The sequence below is a fragment of the Simochromis diagramma genome, unplaced genomic scaffold (assembly GCF_900408965.1).
Source record: "Simochromis diagramma unplaced genomic scaffold, fSimDia1.1 OVJJ01000660.1, whole genome shotgun sequence".
NCBI lineage: Eukaryota > Metazoa > Chordata > Actinopteri > Cichliformes > Cichlidae > Simochromis > Simochromis diagramma.
This window is the reverse complement of record NW_024387084.1, coordinates 272,315-291,859: the sequence shown is the minus strand read 5'-3', so window position 1 is coordinate 291,859 and position 19,545 is coordinate 272,315. Positions and strand designations below refer to the sequence as shown.

Here is a 19,545-nt window from a genome sequence, read left to right as displayed (position 1 = left end):
GTCACTGCGGAGGAGGATTCGAATGGTAAGGATCAAAGGGGAAAAAAAACCAGGAAAACAAACGGCACCACGGGCACTGTGTGGAACAGGACAAACAAATATGAGCAAGCAGGTCTGGTGCGGAAAAAGAAAAGGAAAAAAAAGTGCTCTCAAGTTTAGGAGGGATTTTGCTCCAGGTGTCCACTGGAAGAAGGGCCAATTCTGTCCGCTTCATATAACAGTGCATCATAACAGCATGGGATCGGGGATGCACATTTCCCAATGCTGGTTAGGGTCCGCAAAAAAAGAAAGAAAAAAAGGGAAGAGAGAAAAGGGGGAAGAGAGAAAGAAAAAAGGAAAAAGAGAAGAAGAAGGAAGAGCCGGGGCCCTTCATAGATGCGGGTCATCGCGGGGGGGACGCTCCATCACCACTGAGCTGCGTTGGCGGATGGATGCTGCGAAAACGGAAGAAGGGCGGGGTTCTGGGGATGGCTGAGTCATGACTGCCCCTGCAGAGCCATCTCATAATGCTCCGAAGGGGGGGAAGAGAAGGGGAAAAGGGGAGCACTGACGTGGGGCCTGGGATGGGGTAAGCCTAGTGCATTGTAGTGTCTGGGAGCGGACGTGGCGAATGGGACAGGTTCTGTATCCAATGAGCCAGACTGCTCACACAGGCACTCCAATGCAAACATATGGAACCTGCGGACCGCCAAGGAACAGCTGCTGAGATTCCCCGTGTCACGAGCTCTTTGTACTCCCCCCGCTGAACCACCACGCACTCTGTACGATCCACCGGTTCCCCAATTCCCTGTGGGTTGGTTCTGCCTTGGTGCATTGGCGGGCCATCCGTCATTAGTGCAGGGACGCGGGCCACTATCTGGCCATTCGGGGCCCAGGACCCAGGCTGGGGTCGCAACTATCATCATTTTTTCTGTTTTTTTCTTTCTCCTCTTTTTTCTTTTCACAGGCTTTGTTTCTGGCCTCCGCCAACTGTAGTTTGAGTAGAGACGCTTGTGCCTCCTCCAACTCTTTTTTCTGCTTGTTCGCCCTGTCCTGCTCCAGCCTGCAAACGATGTGAGACGTGTCTTTCCCACTGCACCGAATCTGCTACGGCAAAATCTGGATTTTTCTGTAGATCTTCTATGACCTGGTTTGGCAGCCCTGCCAGCACCGCTGAACGAAACCACGCTCGATGTTCACCTTCTCTACCCGGATGGGTACCTGTTTCTAACAACCACTGGTCTCTGGCTTTTCCTAAAAACTCTCTAAGTGTGTTTTGGGGTCCCAAGTTATTTTAGGTATGGCACCTGTGTTAGGGGTTGGGTACTTTTCACGGACTGCGTCAGACAAAGCACATTGCACTTCATGATAAGGCAAATAATTTGCATAGCGAGTTGTGCGAGCTATGGCCTCTACATCTGCTAGCCCACCACCGAGCATACACCGCGCAGAAATGGCGCGAAAATCACCAATAGCAAGCTCTTCTCCTTCTGTTAGCCTACCTAATTCTCGCAACCACCTTGCTCCTCCTCCAGTTATAGGTGGAAGCTGTTTAACCAATGCCTCCAAATCTCTTACTTTGTATGCGCGGTACACTGGTTCGTTTTTTGCACCAGCCACTAAAGGCAAATTATAATGAGTGCCGGCAGCTTTTTCTGCTTTGGTCACAGTTTTACGCTGTCCCAATTTTCCCTTGCCTTTTGAACTCTTAAAAATAGGCCTCCTCTGTCCCTGCTCTTTTTTCACCTGTCTTGACCTAAGATTCCTGGCTATACTTGGTTCTGACGCGACTCCTCCTCTGTCTTTGTCTTCGTCATCATCTTCCTCCTCTGAGGTAGATGAATCATTGTCGCTTTCCTCTTCTGCCATGCTTTTGGTCATTTTATCCTTTACGGTCTTCAGCGTATTTAATACTTCCAATAGCCCTTGCGGGTCTTCAAGCATTCGTCCAAATACTTCTCCTGCCCATGTGTCTGACTTGGCCATTGCTTTGGAGTGTTTTGACCTGCTGGTCTGGGCCTGCTCTTCTCTTCCTGGTGTTGGCAGCTCAATAAAAGCCGGTTGTGCCATCCTTTCCACCGGTGAAATCATTTCTTTGTTTTTTGGGGTCCGATCCACTTCTCCAGTCTGGTCTGGCAGGCTTTCTCTTGATGCTTCGGCTTCTGGCCTGTCTCCTCTCTCATGTGAACAGGAAGGCGAAGTCAAGCCTTCATCTGCGGCTGATGTTATCACTTTCCCTCCCCCACTTAGGGGCTGACATTTAACTGTCATAGGCCCTTCATTATGAAACACCAGTGGTACCCTGGTGTATTCAACATCAGCTACTCCTCCTACAACCATTGCAGTCTGTCCATCTGGGCCATGAACTTGTCCTCCTCTAAGGGTCATTACAGGCATGACATGTTGTCGTCCTATAGCATTAGATGTTAATGTGGCCCAAGGAAGAATCTCTGCTGTGTGATACTTGTTAGCATCTCCTGGTTTTGGAATCCAGTTCTTCATTTGGTCTTCCAGCTTCTTATTTTGCTTTTTCAGTTGTTTCAAAGCCTCCACTATGCTTTCCATATCTTCTGTTTCAGCTGTGTCATCCTCCTCCATCCAGGAAGATGCTCCGTTCCACAAGAACATCCACTTGCAACACTTTGCATGAGTTTGCTGTAGTTCCTTGATTTGTTGGTTAATTCTCCAGTTAATTGAACGTTTCTCTGTCTCGGTTTGCAGTTGTTCCAGTTGCTGCTCACATCTCTCTCCTTCTATTTTGAGCACAAGACTTAGGGCTATTTTGTCATCCAGCCCTCTCTGTTGGGAAGCAATAAGCTTGCCTAGCTCAGCCTCCATTACTTTGCATTCCTTCTCAGCTAATTTTGATGATCCAGGAGAAGCCAGGCGAATGGCTCTTTTTAGCTGTTCCAGCTGCTCCTTCAGAGGCTTATAGCCTCTGTGCCCAGTAGGTGTCATGCTCGGGCCGTCAGCCATTATCCTAGAACACAGGCTTACCTCCCTGTTTGTGACGTTATCCGGCTCCTCCTCTCGGGTCGCCCCACAGCGTCTGCCTGTTAAGTTTCAGAATTACTTTCACTCCTCCAAGGGTCACTGTCTCCTTGTGATCTGCTTGGTAAGACACACAGCCAACGCAGTGTGTCAAGACTTAACCAAGCCTCTTTCAATATTCACTTTTAATGACTACTTTTTACTCTGTAACATAAATGTTATAAACTCATACACACTGCATTTTAACTTTGGGGCACAAAACAATAACACAGCTCAAATTCATTCATACAGCCTTAAATTTTTTTACAGAAAATTGCCCCAAAGCAATATCATGTTTGCTCACAAACTGACAAATACACCCTGTTATTTACCGAGCGAGGGAGCAATGGATCAATTAAATCCAATCTCCTCAATAATTAGCTGTATAGCTCGCTCTGCTTCAATGTCAAACCATAATACTGTGATTAGCTTTCTTCAAATCAAACCTATGTTTCAAAGCCTTCCAAACACACATCCACACACACAATTTCTACCACGCACTTTCGAGCACACATTTGTCTCCTTTAAATCTACCAATCACTTGGAGACATCTCCACAAATAATTACATTATTTCCCAAGCAAGCATATCAAAATCAAAACCGTCTACTACAGACTCTACCATAGCCTGAGCAAAGTGGGCGGCCTCTGTGGGCTCCCAATTTGGATCATTTTCATTCTCAGTTATCTCCTTTAAGCCTCGAAATAGAAATAGGCAACGTTGTATATAGACATTTAACTCATACAGCTCGATCTCGGACCACACTGTCATCTCATAAGGTGAAACACCTTCCTCAGTCACTATGTGACATTTACAGGTCACCTCCAGCCGACCCTCTTCCTCTGCAATTTGTATGTTACAGGTTGCAAAATACAGCACAGGCATGTTTGCTTGTATTCTATTTAAACAACGATTTAACAGTATTAAATGGGACCGTTTAGTGCATGGGACACCGTATAATCATTTATTGTTGAAGGGACAAATGTCAAAGGGGGTTCTAACAGGTCCACTTTATTGCGTGCTCATAAATTTTGTTATCTGGGTCACTCACCCGATGTGCTTTATTTTGATATTATTAATTATGTCACGCTTGTTAGTGGCTCATATTTATTTACGGCCTATGTTTGAACTTGACAACAAAGGCAGAGCATCATTTCATCCTTTCAGGGTGAAACACTCCACTTTCTCTGTGTCATGGCAGCTCAGAAAACTTCATGAACTTTACTTATTTAAAGGTATAGCTTAAAATCAGTTGTGTTATCAGTATAAAATATTTAAGATTTAATTAAATTGTTTTCAATTGACTTACAGCAGCTTACTCTGATCTAGGAACGCTCTCTTATCCTCCTCAAAAACTGAAGTTACTCAGTCTTAAATGCTTTTTACATTACTTAAATCAATTCTAATCATAACCTATGTGTGTGTAAGCTTGTTTGCAATTAGCCCTCTGCACTCAAGGCATTTACTACACTTTATCAATCCGGACAGTCACGCCGAATGAAGCTTCTGACCTTCAAAGGCCGAGCGCCAACTCATTATAAGCACAGTTGCAAGGTGTGTCTGAAAATTATTGAAACCACTCTTTTTCAATTAGAAGCCATTATATTGTTATAACATCAAAACCAGCAGCTTATTTACAGGATTTCAGCAGTAAAAAGCCTTCTGCTTATAAGGCTCACACGCTCTGGGCAGGAAGTGAAAAGCTCCGTTCTCCTCCCAGCCACCAGCTCATTTGCATATTCACACACCGTCTAAAAATAGCTCGCAGCGCTGCAGCTGCGCTCTCGTCAACACAGAGGGTTACACAAAGCTCAGACAAAATTCTATCATTTTATATTACAAAAGACGTCTTATATTTACAATCACTGACAGGCCTGACAGATTCAGCACCTAACAAATTTCGACAAATTTAATATAACGGGTCTCACCGAAGAAAGTCTCACTTTTTTGTAATCAATCAAACAGTATCTGTTACTTCTGGGAACAGTTTCTGGTCTAATTTCTAAAGTCCCTAACTCAATTTAACAGTATCCAAAAAAGCACATGACACTATTTAAAACGGTGAGGAGACTCGGTAACTCCTAGCTTGATTCCGGGATGCCCTGTACCCCACAGTTAAGCCAAACTGAACTATCCCTGTTCGCCGACAGGTCAAAGCCGCGCGTCCACGACCAGGAGGGAGCGTAAACTCCGGGCTATGCGCTTCTTAGCAGACTTCTGGGCTGCCGTCCTATAATAATTTTCACCTAACCGATTTTGACAAATTTTACCATAACGGGTCTCACCGAAGAAAGTTAACTTTTTTACGACCAATTAAACAGTCTCTGTTACTTCTGGGAACAGTTTCTGACCTAATTTGTAAAACTATTAACCAGTCTCTGTTACTTCTGGGAACAGTTTCTGTCCTAATTTCCCTACCAAACTACCTGAGCCTTCAGCTCAATATCCAGGGACTCAAACCCAACATTCTCTGTTACTTCTGGGAACAGTTTCATATTTCTTCAACTTCATTAAATACTCTTAAGCAACTTTAACTGCATAACACACGGTGATTCTCATCAAAATCAAAACAGACACCAACCAGCAACGTCAGTGAGTAGACTTTTAATTTAATGCAGCCCAATTTGGCACAATTTGGGAATCAACTCAACAGGCAGTGCCTTACCTTTTAGATGCACCCGGGAAGCTCACTCACATCAGATCCCTGGTCCGTGCCTGTCCGCTCGACCACCTCAGACCGTCCACACTTCACACTTCCACCCCAATACCACAGGACGAGCCCCCAAGCTGTTACGAGTTCAAAATATTGGGGATGAACACCATAGGAAAAACCCACAATAACAACACTGGTCCGGTCGGGTTGAGTCAAACGATGATTTAATGATCACACACGTGGGAGATGGACACTGTATGCAGACAGTCTCAGATCTCATCTCAAAAAACACATCATCATAGTTTTGTAAAATCAGGGTATTAGAACGCCCCTTCATGCGTAGTGACAGGTGTAATACAATCAATGTTGACAATTTTATTTAACACAAAGAATAACATTGTCTCCTTCCCGAGGGCAGACGCTGACTGCCCCCCGTCTCCTGGAACCATCTGTACCCTGCTAAGACACAACATGGCAGCTACAAGGACTCTTTCATTTATTAAGACCATCAGTGTGTATTGTTCTAAATCAAGCATATAATATTAAATGAATATTGCTGGATCAGCTACTTCTACTTAAAACATATTAGAACATGACTAAGCACAAAATCACCAAGAATAACATCTTATAAGTGCTGTGTAAGCGCGTGCGGCCTTCCAAACTCAAAGCCTTTGCCCTCCATAGATCAGCCAGACATCACGCTGGCTGTAGCTTTTAACCTTTAATTACCTTGAGCACAACTCTAGAATAAGCAACAAACTGCAATGTGTATGGAATGATCATGGCTACATCTGCAATGGAAAATCATGTTATTATTCTGGTACCTGTAAGGAAAAGATCAAACTAAAGTTATCACCATCACTGTAATGCAAAGAATAATGTAAGGTCAAAAACTTCAATTTATGTTTAATGCAAAGCTGGTTATATACTTCTGATGAACTAATAATGCCATATTAAAATATTAAATGATAATGAGAAAAACATCCCCTCCTTATTCTACACCGGTAACTAGGGTTTGTGTTGTTGAGACATTGTTTTGCTGTCTGCTATTCTGTCACTGACTCAAAGCTTTGAATCAGTAAAGCCATTTTCAATAAAACTGATGTAGTGGTTTAATACTGGGTCCTTTGAACACTGCTATCTAGCCTCTTAGAGACCAGGGAGTAGCTCCTTTTGTAACAATTCCTGGTGAGTGATTCTTGCACAGATCAGCCAACAGGTTGATGGCTGTTTTTGCCAGTCAACAGTTAAAATCACCTGTGTTTGTGTCACTGCATTACCCACCCATTTCTACTGAACCTGATAAATAACGCGAAAAAAACATTAACATTTTTAATGTAAAACTATTGCAACACTTTTCTAAGATCTGTGAGTTTTCCTGTCTTGACACATGATAACAGAAAAGCCTTCGAGCCGTGCTGTGATGCACACCCATCTTACATGACCACGCCTCATGACTCATGTGAGACAAACCAGGAACCAGGATGCTATTGTTCCGTAGTAAACAGAGATGCACAGACGATCAGACCGAACTAGCAGCTTCCATTGAGAAAGTCCAGCTACAGGGAAAAAAAGTGGAAAACTCCAACACTGCTGCTGACGCTGCACACACTGAATGTGAGTATGAACAAAATCCAAAAGAAGTCTCAATGAAGGTAGTAGAGGAGGGAGGGGAGCCAGGACTAACTGTACTTTACTGTTTTCAGCATCACTCACAAACTCAATGGCTTCCAGATCAGAGGAGGATCTCTGCTGTCCGGTCTGTCAGGAGGTCTTCACGGATCCTGTTCTTCTGTCATGTAGCCACAGCTTCTGTAAAGACTGTCTGAAGAGATGGTGGAGGGAGAGAGTAAAACATGAATGTCCAGTGTGTAAGAGGAAATCTTCAAGGGATGAACCAACATTAAATCTGGCTTTAAAGCATCTGTGTGAGTTGTTCTTACAGGAAAGAGATCAAAGAGCATCAAAGGCTCTCTGCAGTCTGCACTCTGAGAAACTCAAACTCTTCTGTCTGGACCATCAGCAGCCAGTGTGTGTCGTCTGCAGAGACTCAGAAAAACACACCAATCACAGATTCAGACCCATCGATGAGGCTGCACAACAACACAAGAAGGAACTTCAGGAAACTCTGGAGCCCTTAAAGGAGAAGTTAAAGATTTGTGAAGAAGTTCAAGTGAAGTTTGATCAAACAGCAGAACACATTAAGGTCCAGGCCCGACACACAGAGAGGCAGATTAAGGAGCAGTTTAAGAAGCTTCACCAGTTTCTAGCAGAGGAAGAGGAGGCCAGGCTGGCTGCACTGAGGGAGGAAGAGGAGCAGAAGAGAGGGATGATGAAGGAGAAGATGGAGGCTCTGAGCAGAGAGATAGCAGCTCTTTCAGACACAGTCAGAGCCACAGAGGAGGAGCTGAGAGCTGAAGACGTCTCATTCCTGCACAACTACAAGGCTGCAGTGGAAAGAGTCCAGCGCTGCCCCCTGCTGGATGATCCACAGCTGCCCTCAGGAGCTCTGATAGACCAGGCCAAACACCTGGGCAACCTGACCTTCAACATCTGGAACAACATGAAGGACATGGTCTCCTACACTCCTCTCATTCTGGACCCAAACACTGCTCATCCACAACTCATCCTGTCTGAAGATCTGACCAGTGTGAGAGGAGGAGAAAGGCAGAATCTTCCTGATAATCCAGAGAGGTTTGATTTTTTCTGGTCTGTCCTGGGCACTGAGGGCTTTACCTCAGGGACTCACAGCTGGGATGTTGAGGTTGGAGACAATACGTACTGGGGACTGGGCGTGTTAGCAGAATCTGATGAGAGGAAAGGAACCACACTCTCTGGATTACGGAGAATAAGGTTCAATTCAGGTGAATACTCAGCACTGTCACCATCAGCTCCATCCACTGTTCTCTCAGAAAAGAAGAAGTTCCAGAGGATCAGAGTGAATCTGGACTGGAACAAAGGAAAGCTGTCGTTCTCTGATCCTGATACTAACACACACATACACACCTTCACACACACTTTTACTCATAAGATGTTTCCTTATATTGGCACTCTGGATGATAAATTGAAGGTGTTGCCTTTGAAAGTGTCAGTGGAGCAGATAAGTTCAGGGTGATTATATTTCTCATGCTTGCTGTTAGTGAATTGATCCTTTTAAACTGCAGCTGTCCTCCTGCTGCCTCGCTGTTCCAAAGCTCTTTGTTTGTCTTGGTTCTCACCATTTCAGCTTCTGCTGTCTACCCTTTCACAATCATTTCACTGTTTCTCAGTGACTCCCAAAAACTTGATTTGAAATTCTATCATATTTCAGATCATTACAAATGTCACGGTGGGCACACCCAAAAAAACAAAAAACAAAAAAACAGTCTAGAAGAAAACATAAGTAACTTTTCTAAAATAAAGATCCAAAAATATATAAATCTTTTAATTGTGCCCTTATCTTAAACAGGAGAATGTTTTTAAGGCTTCCCATCTCAACAGCTACCAGCTCAATTAATGAGACCATTTACAAAATATGAGACCCGCAGGAGGTACTACTTAAATAGGAGAGCTGTAGACATGCAGACAGCTCATAAGGTTTAATATTAATACAAGAAATATATTTTTATTTTATTTTATTTTATTTTTAATTTAATTTAATTTATTTTTTTGTTTCACACATGGTACAGCATATATTTCCATATATGTAAAAATAGCACCATGAGGTAGGCAGTTACAAGAAAAAGTATGATTAAACAAACTGTGCTGCATAACAGTACGCAAAAGAGCAAGCTGTCTTTTAGGACGATTTTAAAAATGGCCAAATGTCACTGCTTGCACCAGGCAATCACCTGGCCTCACACAAGGTTACTCTTCTTCGTCTTGGATTTTATTGGTGGTTGGCAAACAACAAATTGGTGAATTACCACCAACAACTGGTATGGATCGTGTACCAGAATGTCACTTAAGCATTAGAGGCTATCATACAAATGTGTTTATTTAAGAAAAATAAATACTGCCTAATTTTACTTTTTGAGTTTTTTCAAAGGAGATCAATTGAGTCTAGTTTCAGTTTAATTCTATTTAGGTTTTGAATTAGATGTCTTTGTTTTTCCTCATAATCCTGACAGTGTAATATGACATGCTGTACTGTGTCATCATCTCCACAGTACTCACTTTTCCCATTACAGTGTTTCCATAAAATGAACAGTTTGCTATTTAGCTCAGTGTGCCCAAATCTGAGACGTTAAGAGAAGAAACAATCACTTAAGACCAGTTTTCCATTAGATTTTATAAAACCATCATCCTTGTCTTTCTTTCTCCCATTGTTTTTGCCATATTTTCTTCATTTTCTGTATTTTTTAAATTTCTGTTTTAATAAAGCTGATCCTTAATTCCATCAATCTTCCCGCAGTGCCTCCTTTACAAAATTTGCCATTCTGCCATTTCCTTTCCCTTGACACCGTAATGTGCTGAATAAATATATAATAAAGAATAAAGTTACGTTGAAACCAAGCTCACCATTGTTTTTCTTGTGACATTACCAATAAATTTGATGTGTCACATGGCCCTCTTCCTATTGAAAAAAACAAAAGTTGTATCCAAGATGGTCACCACCCATCTTGAGAAGTTTGCCCCCTCACATATACTGATGTGCCACAAACAGGACTTTAATATCACCAACCATTCCCATGTTATTACGGTGTATCCATATAAATGGCCCACCCTGTAGAAATTAGTGACAATACCCAGCCATAGTGCTGCCATCTGCTGACAGCAATTATCCAGTACTTTAAACAGATTCAAAGTCAGTTGATTCACATCTGATTCACCCACTCTGGGCTGTGCTGGGAATCTTGCATACAGTGGGCTGGTATAAGCACTGACAGTTAAATGTTTATTTCTCTGTAGCATGTTGCATCACCCTTGAATGCACCACAGGTGTGTGGAATGGCATGCACTGAATGTTAGTCTACTACTACTCCCAACACGTGTATCTGTTCCCCTTGATCATTTTACTCTCAACCTGCTGTGTGTGAATGCCACAGCAGAATAATTCAATCCTAACTGGAAATCTGCATCCGTGTCCTTGACTTGAATGCAACGTTAAAGGTGCAAAAATAGATTGTCTTCAGAAGCTGTAGGGAGAGCAAGCAAGGAGGATGCATTTTGGCTTTCAGGGCCCCACAATTATCAAACTTTTTGAAAGTGTACTTTCTACTGCAATTAAATGTTTATGAGCGTCCGGTTAAAGTTAATTTGGAAAATATCAGATTGAGATAGATTGCTTTTGTGTTGAGGTGGATCAGGGATCTTGTCCATCCATGTAGAAAGACATGACAGTGAGTAGAATGCACTTGAATCTATAAAGAGATACAAACTCTAGTTTCTAAATTCTAGTATTCATTCACACCCCCAGTATCAATACAGTTCATTTAAAATCATTTATTATTATGTCAAATTATAAATATCTGGACCTCCTGGATCTGGCTCTGGTCCAGTCTCAAGCTGTAATTTTATTCACTTTGGATACATTCTGCTGTTCAAGTGGATTCGGATGAAGACCCAGTTTGTTGAATCTGTTCAGATTCAATTGTGTATAAATGCCCACAGCCTTTGGAACACTGAGGTTACTTCATTGATATGAATGTGATGCCAGGCATATGTGGCACTATGATAAATCTGCCAGTCACTTTAAATCTCAGTTGCAAATTTTAGGTTGTTATTAACCCTTTTGCCCTTAAAGTGTATATTTGCTCCTCAGTCTCAAAGTGTCTATATATTTTATTCTTACTCTTCCTATACTTATTGTGGTTCTTTTGCACCGATATCACTAATCTGCATCATTCTGGACAAACCAGTCAATGCTTTTCATCAGCACCATGAAAAAAGAGATACAAGGTTTTTGCTATTTTTTTTATTTGCAGGTGTGTATCATTTACTTCTTACTGACTTTGACAGAAAGACCTCTTTCTACATATAAATATGTATAAAAGCTCCCTAAAAATAATCCAGATGACTTGTAAGTGGATTTTTCTAACAGACTATTAGATTCTGTAAATCATTCATAATAATTTGCATGTGAGTTGAAAATTTAAAATGCATTTGCGTCAGAAGATAAACCATTTTATGCTGGATACTGTCTTGCCAAGAAACGGTTTGACTGTCAAAGAAATGAAACAAAAACTAAATTAAAACCAATGATGCCTATCAAATTCTTTCCATGACAAAGAAGTTTGCCAAGACATGCCATGACTTTAGCCAAACAGGACACACCCACAAATTTTGCTTTTAACTTTCATGTCCTGCACTGCTGAGTAGTGAATCCGGTAAAGGGGAAGCGGGAAGTTTAAGGCTGACTCGACAACTGATTAAAACGATTATAAAACTGTTAATCAAATTATTCCTTGTTGGAACAATCACCGTTTTGCTCTACAGATGTGCACTGTATAACTTATTCAAAGTAAGTATCTTAAATTACAGTAAATGCAAATCATAAGGGTAGGCTTGTCAGGGAATTCCCTTGTGACGGGGCAAGGGCAGGGTTTGTGAAAGAGAAATCCAAGGGGTGAAATAAAAGCACTGAACCAAATACAGAGAGAGCCAGCAGATCACCAGAGTCTTCACAAACGCACATCATCTGCAATCTTTCTCATCATGTCAACAGGTCAGTAATAGATTTCAAAAACATTGCATGAAATATGAATAGAATAAGCAATTTTCAGCTGCTCGCTTGTCACAAAGAGTCGCCAGAGCATAGTGTCTGTACATGTTTGATTTGGCTTTGAGTTTTCACACTGAAAGGAGATTGGCATCCATCATTAATCAAACCAGCAATCTTTTCCTTACTAGGCAAATATATTGAGAGAAATGTTGTTACGTGTGTGTCACGGTCCTGGGTCTTATGACCCAGTGTTTTGAGTTTCAGTTCTTTTGATGCTGTTAGTGTATGTTCTAGCCTATTATGTTTCCTATGTGCATCTGTTTATCAGTTCCCCCTTGTATGTGTCATACCCTGTGAAGTCTCCCTTGCCCTTCGCTTCATGTGTTTCTTATCTATTTGTCTTATGTTGTTAGGTCTGCGTTTCATTAGATTTCCTGTTTTATTTTGAAGGGTTCCTGTGTCCCTAGGTTCAATGTTGTTACTGTTACGCTCCCCTTGTCACGTCGTTATGTTCATGTGTGCCAGCTGTTTCCCCATGTGTTCCCACTTCCCTCATTATCCTCCTGTGTGTATTTAGTCCGTGTGCTTTCAGTCATTCGTTGTCAGGTCGTCTGCTCATCCATGTCTCATCTCCAGGTATCTCTGTCAGTTCATTATGGTTAAGGTTTTTCATGTTTTGTTATTAGTTCACCCAGTTTAGGTTATTGTTTAGTTTTCACCGATGCCCTATTATTTTGTACCCTCGTTGCTAGCCTCAATAAACGGCTTTTTTGTTAATCCACACCACGTTTTGGTCTGCGTTTGAGTCCTCCTCTGCAACACATATGGTCTGCCCCAGCCAGACCGTGACAGTACGACCTGACAACGAATGACTGAAAGCACACGGACTAAATACACACAGGAGGATAATGAGGGAAGTGGGAACACATGGGGAAACAGCTGACACACATGAACATAACGACGTGACAAGGGGAGCGTAACAGTAACAACATTGAACCTAGGGACACAGGAACCCTTCAAAATAAAACAGGAAATCTAATGAAACGCAGACCTAACAACATAAGACAAATAGATAAGAAACACACGAAGCGAAGGGCAAGGGAGACTTCACAGGGTATGACACATACAAGGGGGAACTGATAAACAGATGCACATAGGAAACATAATAGGCTAGAACATACACTAACAGCATCAAAAGAACTGAAACTCAAAACACTGGGTCATAAGACCCAGGACCGTGACAGTGTGTTAGATTATGATTGTCATTGTAATAATACAATGGTGCAAATAAATACAGCCTGCCTGGAAGTTAGTACAAATTGCATTGTGTATTTTCAGAGTAACAATCTCAACACATTTTTAAATGTGTTTTTGAACAGATTTTTCTTATCTGATTAAAAAAATGGATGATGATGAAGAAATTCTCCTCAAGACGCTGAAAGCACTGGTTACAAATATCAAATGGAGCCCAAAGGAGGTCGCTGACTTGTTTGATGCTCTTTTGAAGAGATTTGAATCATCAGTAAATGACAAATCACATCTCCTCATGGGGATGATCAAAATGTTGCACTGCATAGAGATTCACTTTATTACTTCAGACTGGAAAAATGAAGATGGAAAAACACTTCTGGAACTGCTCCAAGAAAAAACTGTAACAGATGAAACCTTGAAGGAATATTTAGCCAGTGACAGACTGAAGTCTCTGGAGGAAATACTTGATGAAATTCGGCAAGAAAAGTTGAACCAGATTGATAAAAACATTTTAAATGATGTCAGAGATATTGTATCAACAGTTCATGAAGGGCGTGATATTCCTGAGGACGGCTCACAGAAGAGTGAACTGAAAACCATCTTAAAGAAGCTCTGTTTGGCAGTAGAAAAAACAAAAACTAAAAATATTAAAAAGCCATTTCGGCCACGACTGACACAGATGGTGAGCTGGTGCCTGATGGCTCTTTCAGAAACAGGGCGATTGATTCAGGTTGGCACAGGAGAGGGGAAGTCCTGCATCGTGGCCATGTTTGCAGCTTTTCGAGCTCTGAGAGGAGAAAAAGTCGACATCATGTCAAGTTCATCAGTTCTTGCAGAGAGAGATTGTAAAGAATGGGAAGGATTTTATAAAGAGTTGAATATCACTGCTGATTATAACTGCAACAGGCCTGATGTAGAACTAAAAAAGTGCTATGAGTGTCAAGTTGTTTATGGCACTGCAGAAAACTTTGCTGGTGACTGGCTTCGGCACCACTTTCAGAGGTTGGACATATTAGGGCAGAGGAAATTCCAGTGTGCAGTAGTGGATGAAGTGGATTCCCTGATGCTAGACAAGGGTCATCATGTAGTCTATTTAAGCAGTAACATGCCTGCTTTACAGCATCTCAACCCACTCTTGGCATGTATATGGGCAACTGTTAATCAGTACAAGAAAACTGGCACATATACAACAGTAGGGCCAAAATATCCTTTTTATCAAGTGCTGGAAAACATGATGGACAAAGATGGTGACGAGTCCATCATTCGCCAGATAGCAGAGGACACAGGTATACTGTTAAAGGGATCAGTCAAGGACCTGAGAAAGAACCCGAGTCTCTTAAATGAAATGACTAAAAGTGCGACTGCTGACCAGCTGGCTGAGTTCTTTAAAATGATGGAAAGGAAATTCCCATCTTCCCAGTTTGCTCTCAGCCTCATAAATAACAGTGGCAAAATACAGGAACTTTGCAAAGAGCTGCAGAGTGAACATGAGGAAAGCAGAAGAGTGTCTCTGCTTTTACTTGATGGTGGCTTCTGTCAGTACATGTACTCTGATCACGACAGTGTGGTGAGAGCTGTAGAAGAGGAAGTAAAGAGATCAATTCATTTTACACCATGTGAACTGAACCAAGCTAAAAGCAGCTGCTACGTCCCAGGCTTCTTTTCAGAGCTTCTCAAATCTAAACTAAAAGTCTGGATTGAAAATGCATTTAAAGCTCAACTCATGACAGAGGACCATGAATATGTGATGGAGAAACATGGAATCGTGCCTGTGGACTACAGCTGCACAGGGGTTGTTGAAAACAACATGAAGTGGACTGATGGACTGCAACAGTTTATTGAAATGAAACACGAGTCAAAGATTAGTGACATGACAGCCATCACAAACTACATGTCTAATGTGGGATTGCTTCAAAAGTATAAAAACCAGTTTGGAAGTCAGATCTACGGGATGTCTGGAACTCTTGGTCAAGAAAAAGAGACTGAGACTTTGCAAAAGATTTATGACGGTATCAAAACCTGTCAGATACCCTCATTCAAACGTAGAAAGCTGTTTGAGGTTGAAGGTGTTGTTGTAGAAGATGAAAAAGAATGGATTAAACAAATCTGTGATGTTGTCATTGTACAAACCAGCCCTACATCATACAGGGATCCCAGAGCTGTACTCATCATCTGTGAGACCATCAAACGAGCAAAGATGATCCATCGCAGTCTAGGAGACAGAGTCACAAATAAAACTCTTTATATAAACAACAACATGGACAACAGTGTGATCATTTCCAAGGAGTTTAAAGCAGGAGAAGTCATCATAGCAACAAACCTCGCTGGCCGTGGAACAGACCTTCAGGTTTCTGACACAGTAAAGGAAGCTGGAGGTTTGTTTGTTGTGCAGACCTTCCTGCCAAAGAATGCTCGTGTAGAGGTGCAGGCATTCGGTCGAACTGCCAGACAAGGATCTCCAGGATCTGCTCAGCTCATTGTCTGTTTGAGTCATCTGGCAGAATCTCTTCAATTACTGCTTTCAATAAGGAAACTTTATTCTTTATTGAGAAGTCTAACAGATGTCAGGCCACTTAAACAATTTAGGTTTGTGATGCAATTAAGGTTGTATAAACAAAGCAACAGTAACAAAGCATCTGCAGAAATGTCTTCAATGCTGAAGGATATTTTGTCTGGAACATCACAGCAGGAAGTAAAGATAATTAAACAGGTCAGAGACAGCACAGTGGCTGATGAACTATCAAGCTACTTGGAGTCTCAGATCCCAGACATGAAGAAGAAGGAAGAACTCTTCAATGATTATCTGGATGTACTAGATGATGTGTACACAAGCAGCAACAACAAACCAGGAGCTTCAGATTTGTCTGCTCTGAATGAGTTTTGGGGTATGTGGCTACTCACAAGCTTCAGTGCAAAAGACTCTACTGAAGAGTTGAAAAGTAGACTGAAAACAGACCTGGACACAGCGAGGCAGAAACTCAGACGGAGAGAATCACCATCATCAAACCTCTACCACTACATTAGCTTTGGTAATGACCTGTGTGAAAAGGGGAAGTTTGCAGAGAGCATCAACATGTACACTAAAGCCATTCAGAAGGATCACTGTTGGGGAGCTATTGCATATTACAACCGTGCTCTTACATCTTTGAAGCAGCAAAACAGACGTCAGAGTCCAGACTGCATCGATCGAGCTCTAGAAGATTTGCAAAACGCACTCAAGTCTGTTCAGCTTCACTGTGACCAACTCGAAGTCACTCACAGGTTCTTAACACAGCACACCAAAAACAACAACAGTGCTTCACTCACAAGACTTGACAAACACTTCATGGCTAGATGCACAGTGTTGGAGTCATTCAAGATAAACATTACAGAGGCCATAAAGAAAGTGGACAGAGCCAGAGATACAGGTGGAAATGTAAAAGTGGAGGAGAGTCTAGTTTTCTTCATGGTTCCACTGGTGCATTTTTTGCCTTTTATGATCCATTTAAGGGAATCAGTGCCTGTTATCCGCTCTAGAGATCCTCTGATGTGCCGCCAGCTAATCAGCCACCCCTCCTTTGATATTCTAAATGAACTTGAGTCTCTTAAATCTCTGGGCCTCACTCATGTCTATACATTAGACACACTGTTTTCACTAGGAGGCTTTTTCTCAAAGATTACTAGAAAAATAATGAAGACAATTTAGGAGGCAGGTGTTTAAGTAAACAAGGGCTGCTCTAAAGAATATTTGTTAGGTTTCGAAGAATGGGAGTAAAATAATGGCAGCAACCAGTTATACCCATCAGCCTCCTAGTAGATACAACTATGGCATACGTTTTAAAGTCTTATGTTGTCATCTCATGTTGTTAACTCACATAATTTCACATCCATAGCTATACTGTTAAGTAAGTCACAGTTGGTCCAACTAGGTTTAGTTATGTTTCTTTGTACAATGTCACTGCAATTCTGACAATTAATCATTAAAATTAAGTGATGTATAATATGTGTCTGGGCTCATGAATAAAGTAAAGGCAATAACACAGTCAAACATTAACAACTGAATGTACTCTGGTCTGATCGATGGATGAGACCTGAAGAACCATCACACACCTGCTACTATGGTCAGACTTGCAGTTCTATAGAAGGTTTTGGTAGCATCAGTGACCTGAGCACTATCTGGGTGACTTTATTGGCAGGTTTGTGGTCATATTAAGTAAAACACTAAGTCCAGCATATGAGTTATGGTCATTCTAAGAGATGGAAATGAATCAGGGTGAAAAAGCGCAGCTGTTTGAGCACTTCTGAGTCAGTAGATGGCAGCACCAGACTGTGTTTCTATCAAAGCACGGTAAGAAGATTATGGTTGGAAATTCATCATCATGTCAGATAATTTAGGAGAAACAATCCGCATCTTTCTGTCTTCTGATTTCTTAGATTATGCGTGAGAGCTTAGTGTATAAACACCTTACTGTATACTGAACCATATCTATTCCTTTTGAATGGATGAAGGGACGTGAAAGATTATGATGAAGTTTTTTTACACAAAATCAGCTCGTTCCTGTTTATAGACAGAAAGGTGGAAAACAGAACAGAAGATTTTATCAAACTGTGGGAGAACTGGGCAAAATTCATCACTTAAAAATGAAACACAACTTGTGTGAGCATTTGTTTGGCAGAATTGACTTTAGTAGAAATAATTTTTGACTGAACCAAAAAGGAGTTCAAATTTAGAACTACTGACAGAACTGAGGAACCATGTGGATCCAAACTAATGACTCAAATAAGTTTAGAATAAAATCTGTGAAAAGCCCGAGTTTGTCTACATTTGTCTGCATGAAACAGCAAATTAATGTTTGGGTAAAATATTCATTTTTAGTCATTAAATTTTTTTATATTTTTTTTGTTTCCACATATACCCTGAAACATCATGAAGTGTATAAACCCATGATGTGAATCCTGTTGATGAGGAAGAGGCTGAGCTCATTATTGGAGCTTTAGTTTACCTGATCAAGTCCATACAGAGTGTTTCTATTACAATTGGAATTGTATCTAATATGCAGATGACACTGAGACATCCCACTTACAATTTAACTCAATAACTTTGTGAAAATAATGACATGTTAAATGTCTCCAACTCATCTCTGACTGAATGAGGACAAATGTCAAACATGTCCTCATTTCATTATGAGGACATCAACACAGCCTGAACCATGGAGGTAAAACCATCACCTGATGGAGGAACATCTTTCGTTCAAACATCGCCTGTAATAAATTATCTGAAGCTTTCCTGCGAAGTTTTAAGCCCCTGAGTGATGTTCCTGCTGCTTCTAGTCTGCGGCTGTGGGTTTATTCGTGTTTGTTGTTGTTACTGCTCAGCAGTCGGTTAGCCACATTTCACATTTGTCCCCAGCCCCCAGCGCTCTTTCTGAAACCCAAAGAACCTCACGAGAAGAACAAGAAGTGAGAACAAACTTTATTGTTCCTGCGAGAAAGCAGGCGACAACAGTCTTACACTTGGAAATAAAATATAACCGGAAACAGTAAAATATTAAAGACAGTGCATTATGCATTATTTATAAAATACATAGTATCATTTCTATATTATGGAAGAGATATTGCCAATGTGGCCATCATAAGACAGTTAAGAGCAGGTTGAGGACAACATGCTTTTGAACATACAATATAATGATTTCTAAAACGTTTGAGACCAGCAGCTGGTTCCAGTGGTTGGACTGGTGGGTTACTTCAGTAAGGAGTAAACATCCGGCTCTTGTACAAAGTCTGAAAACACAAAATACACACAGTTCAAACAACATGAGAAAAGTATAAAACTAAGCCCGTCTGTTATATTTATATGAAGCAAATTGACAGAATTGTATCAAATCAATCACAGTGAAAATAACTTATCCAAAAAACATTTTCATTAAGGAAACATTTCTCAGTGGGTTCAAACTCTTGTAATTCTGAAATTTGACTACACTAATGACTTAAATCCACAACCACTTTAGCTA

At 41.2% G+C, this 19,545-nt stretch overlaps 2 protein-coding genes across 2 annotated transcripts; both read left to right on the top strand.

Annotated features, from left to right (window-relative positions):
• Nucleotides 1-7,117: 7,117 nt before the first annotated feature.
• Nucleotides 7,118-10,155, top strand: LOC120742634 (nuclear factor 7, brain-like). Its single transcript, XM_040046057.1, has 2 exons — nucleotides 7,118-7,278; nucleotides 7,368-10,155. Exons 1-2 carry the CDS (start codon nucleotides 7,146-7,148, stop codon nucleotides 8,774-8,776), a joined length of 1,542 nt encoding a protein of 513 aa, XP_039901991.1. The 5' UTR covers nucleotides 7,118-7,145; the 3' UTR covers nucleotides 8,777-10,155.
• Nucleotides 10,156-10,309: 154 nt separating this feature from the next.
• LOC120742633 (protein translocase subunit SecA-like) lies at nucleotides 10,310-18,226 on the top strand. Its single transcript, XM_040046056.1, has 2 exons — nucleotides 10,310-12,307; nucleotides 13,684-18,226. The coding sequence occupies exons 1-2, from the start codon at nucleotides 12,298-12,300 to the stop codon at nucleotides 17,238-17,240; spliced, it is 3,567 nt and encodes a 1,188-aa protein (XP_039901990.1). The 5' UTR covers nucleotides 10,310-12,297; the 3' UTR covers nucleotides 17,241-18,226.
• The last annotated feature ends 1,319 nt before the right edge of the window (nucleotides 18,227-19,545 follow it).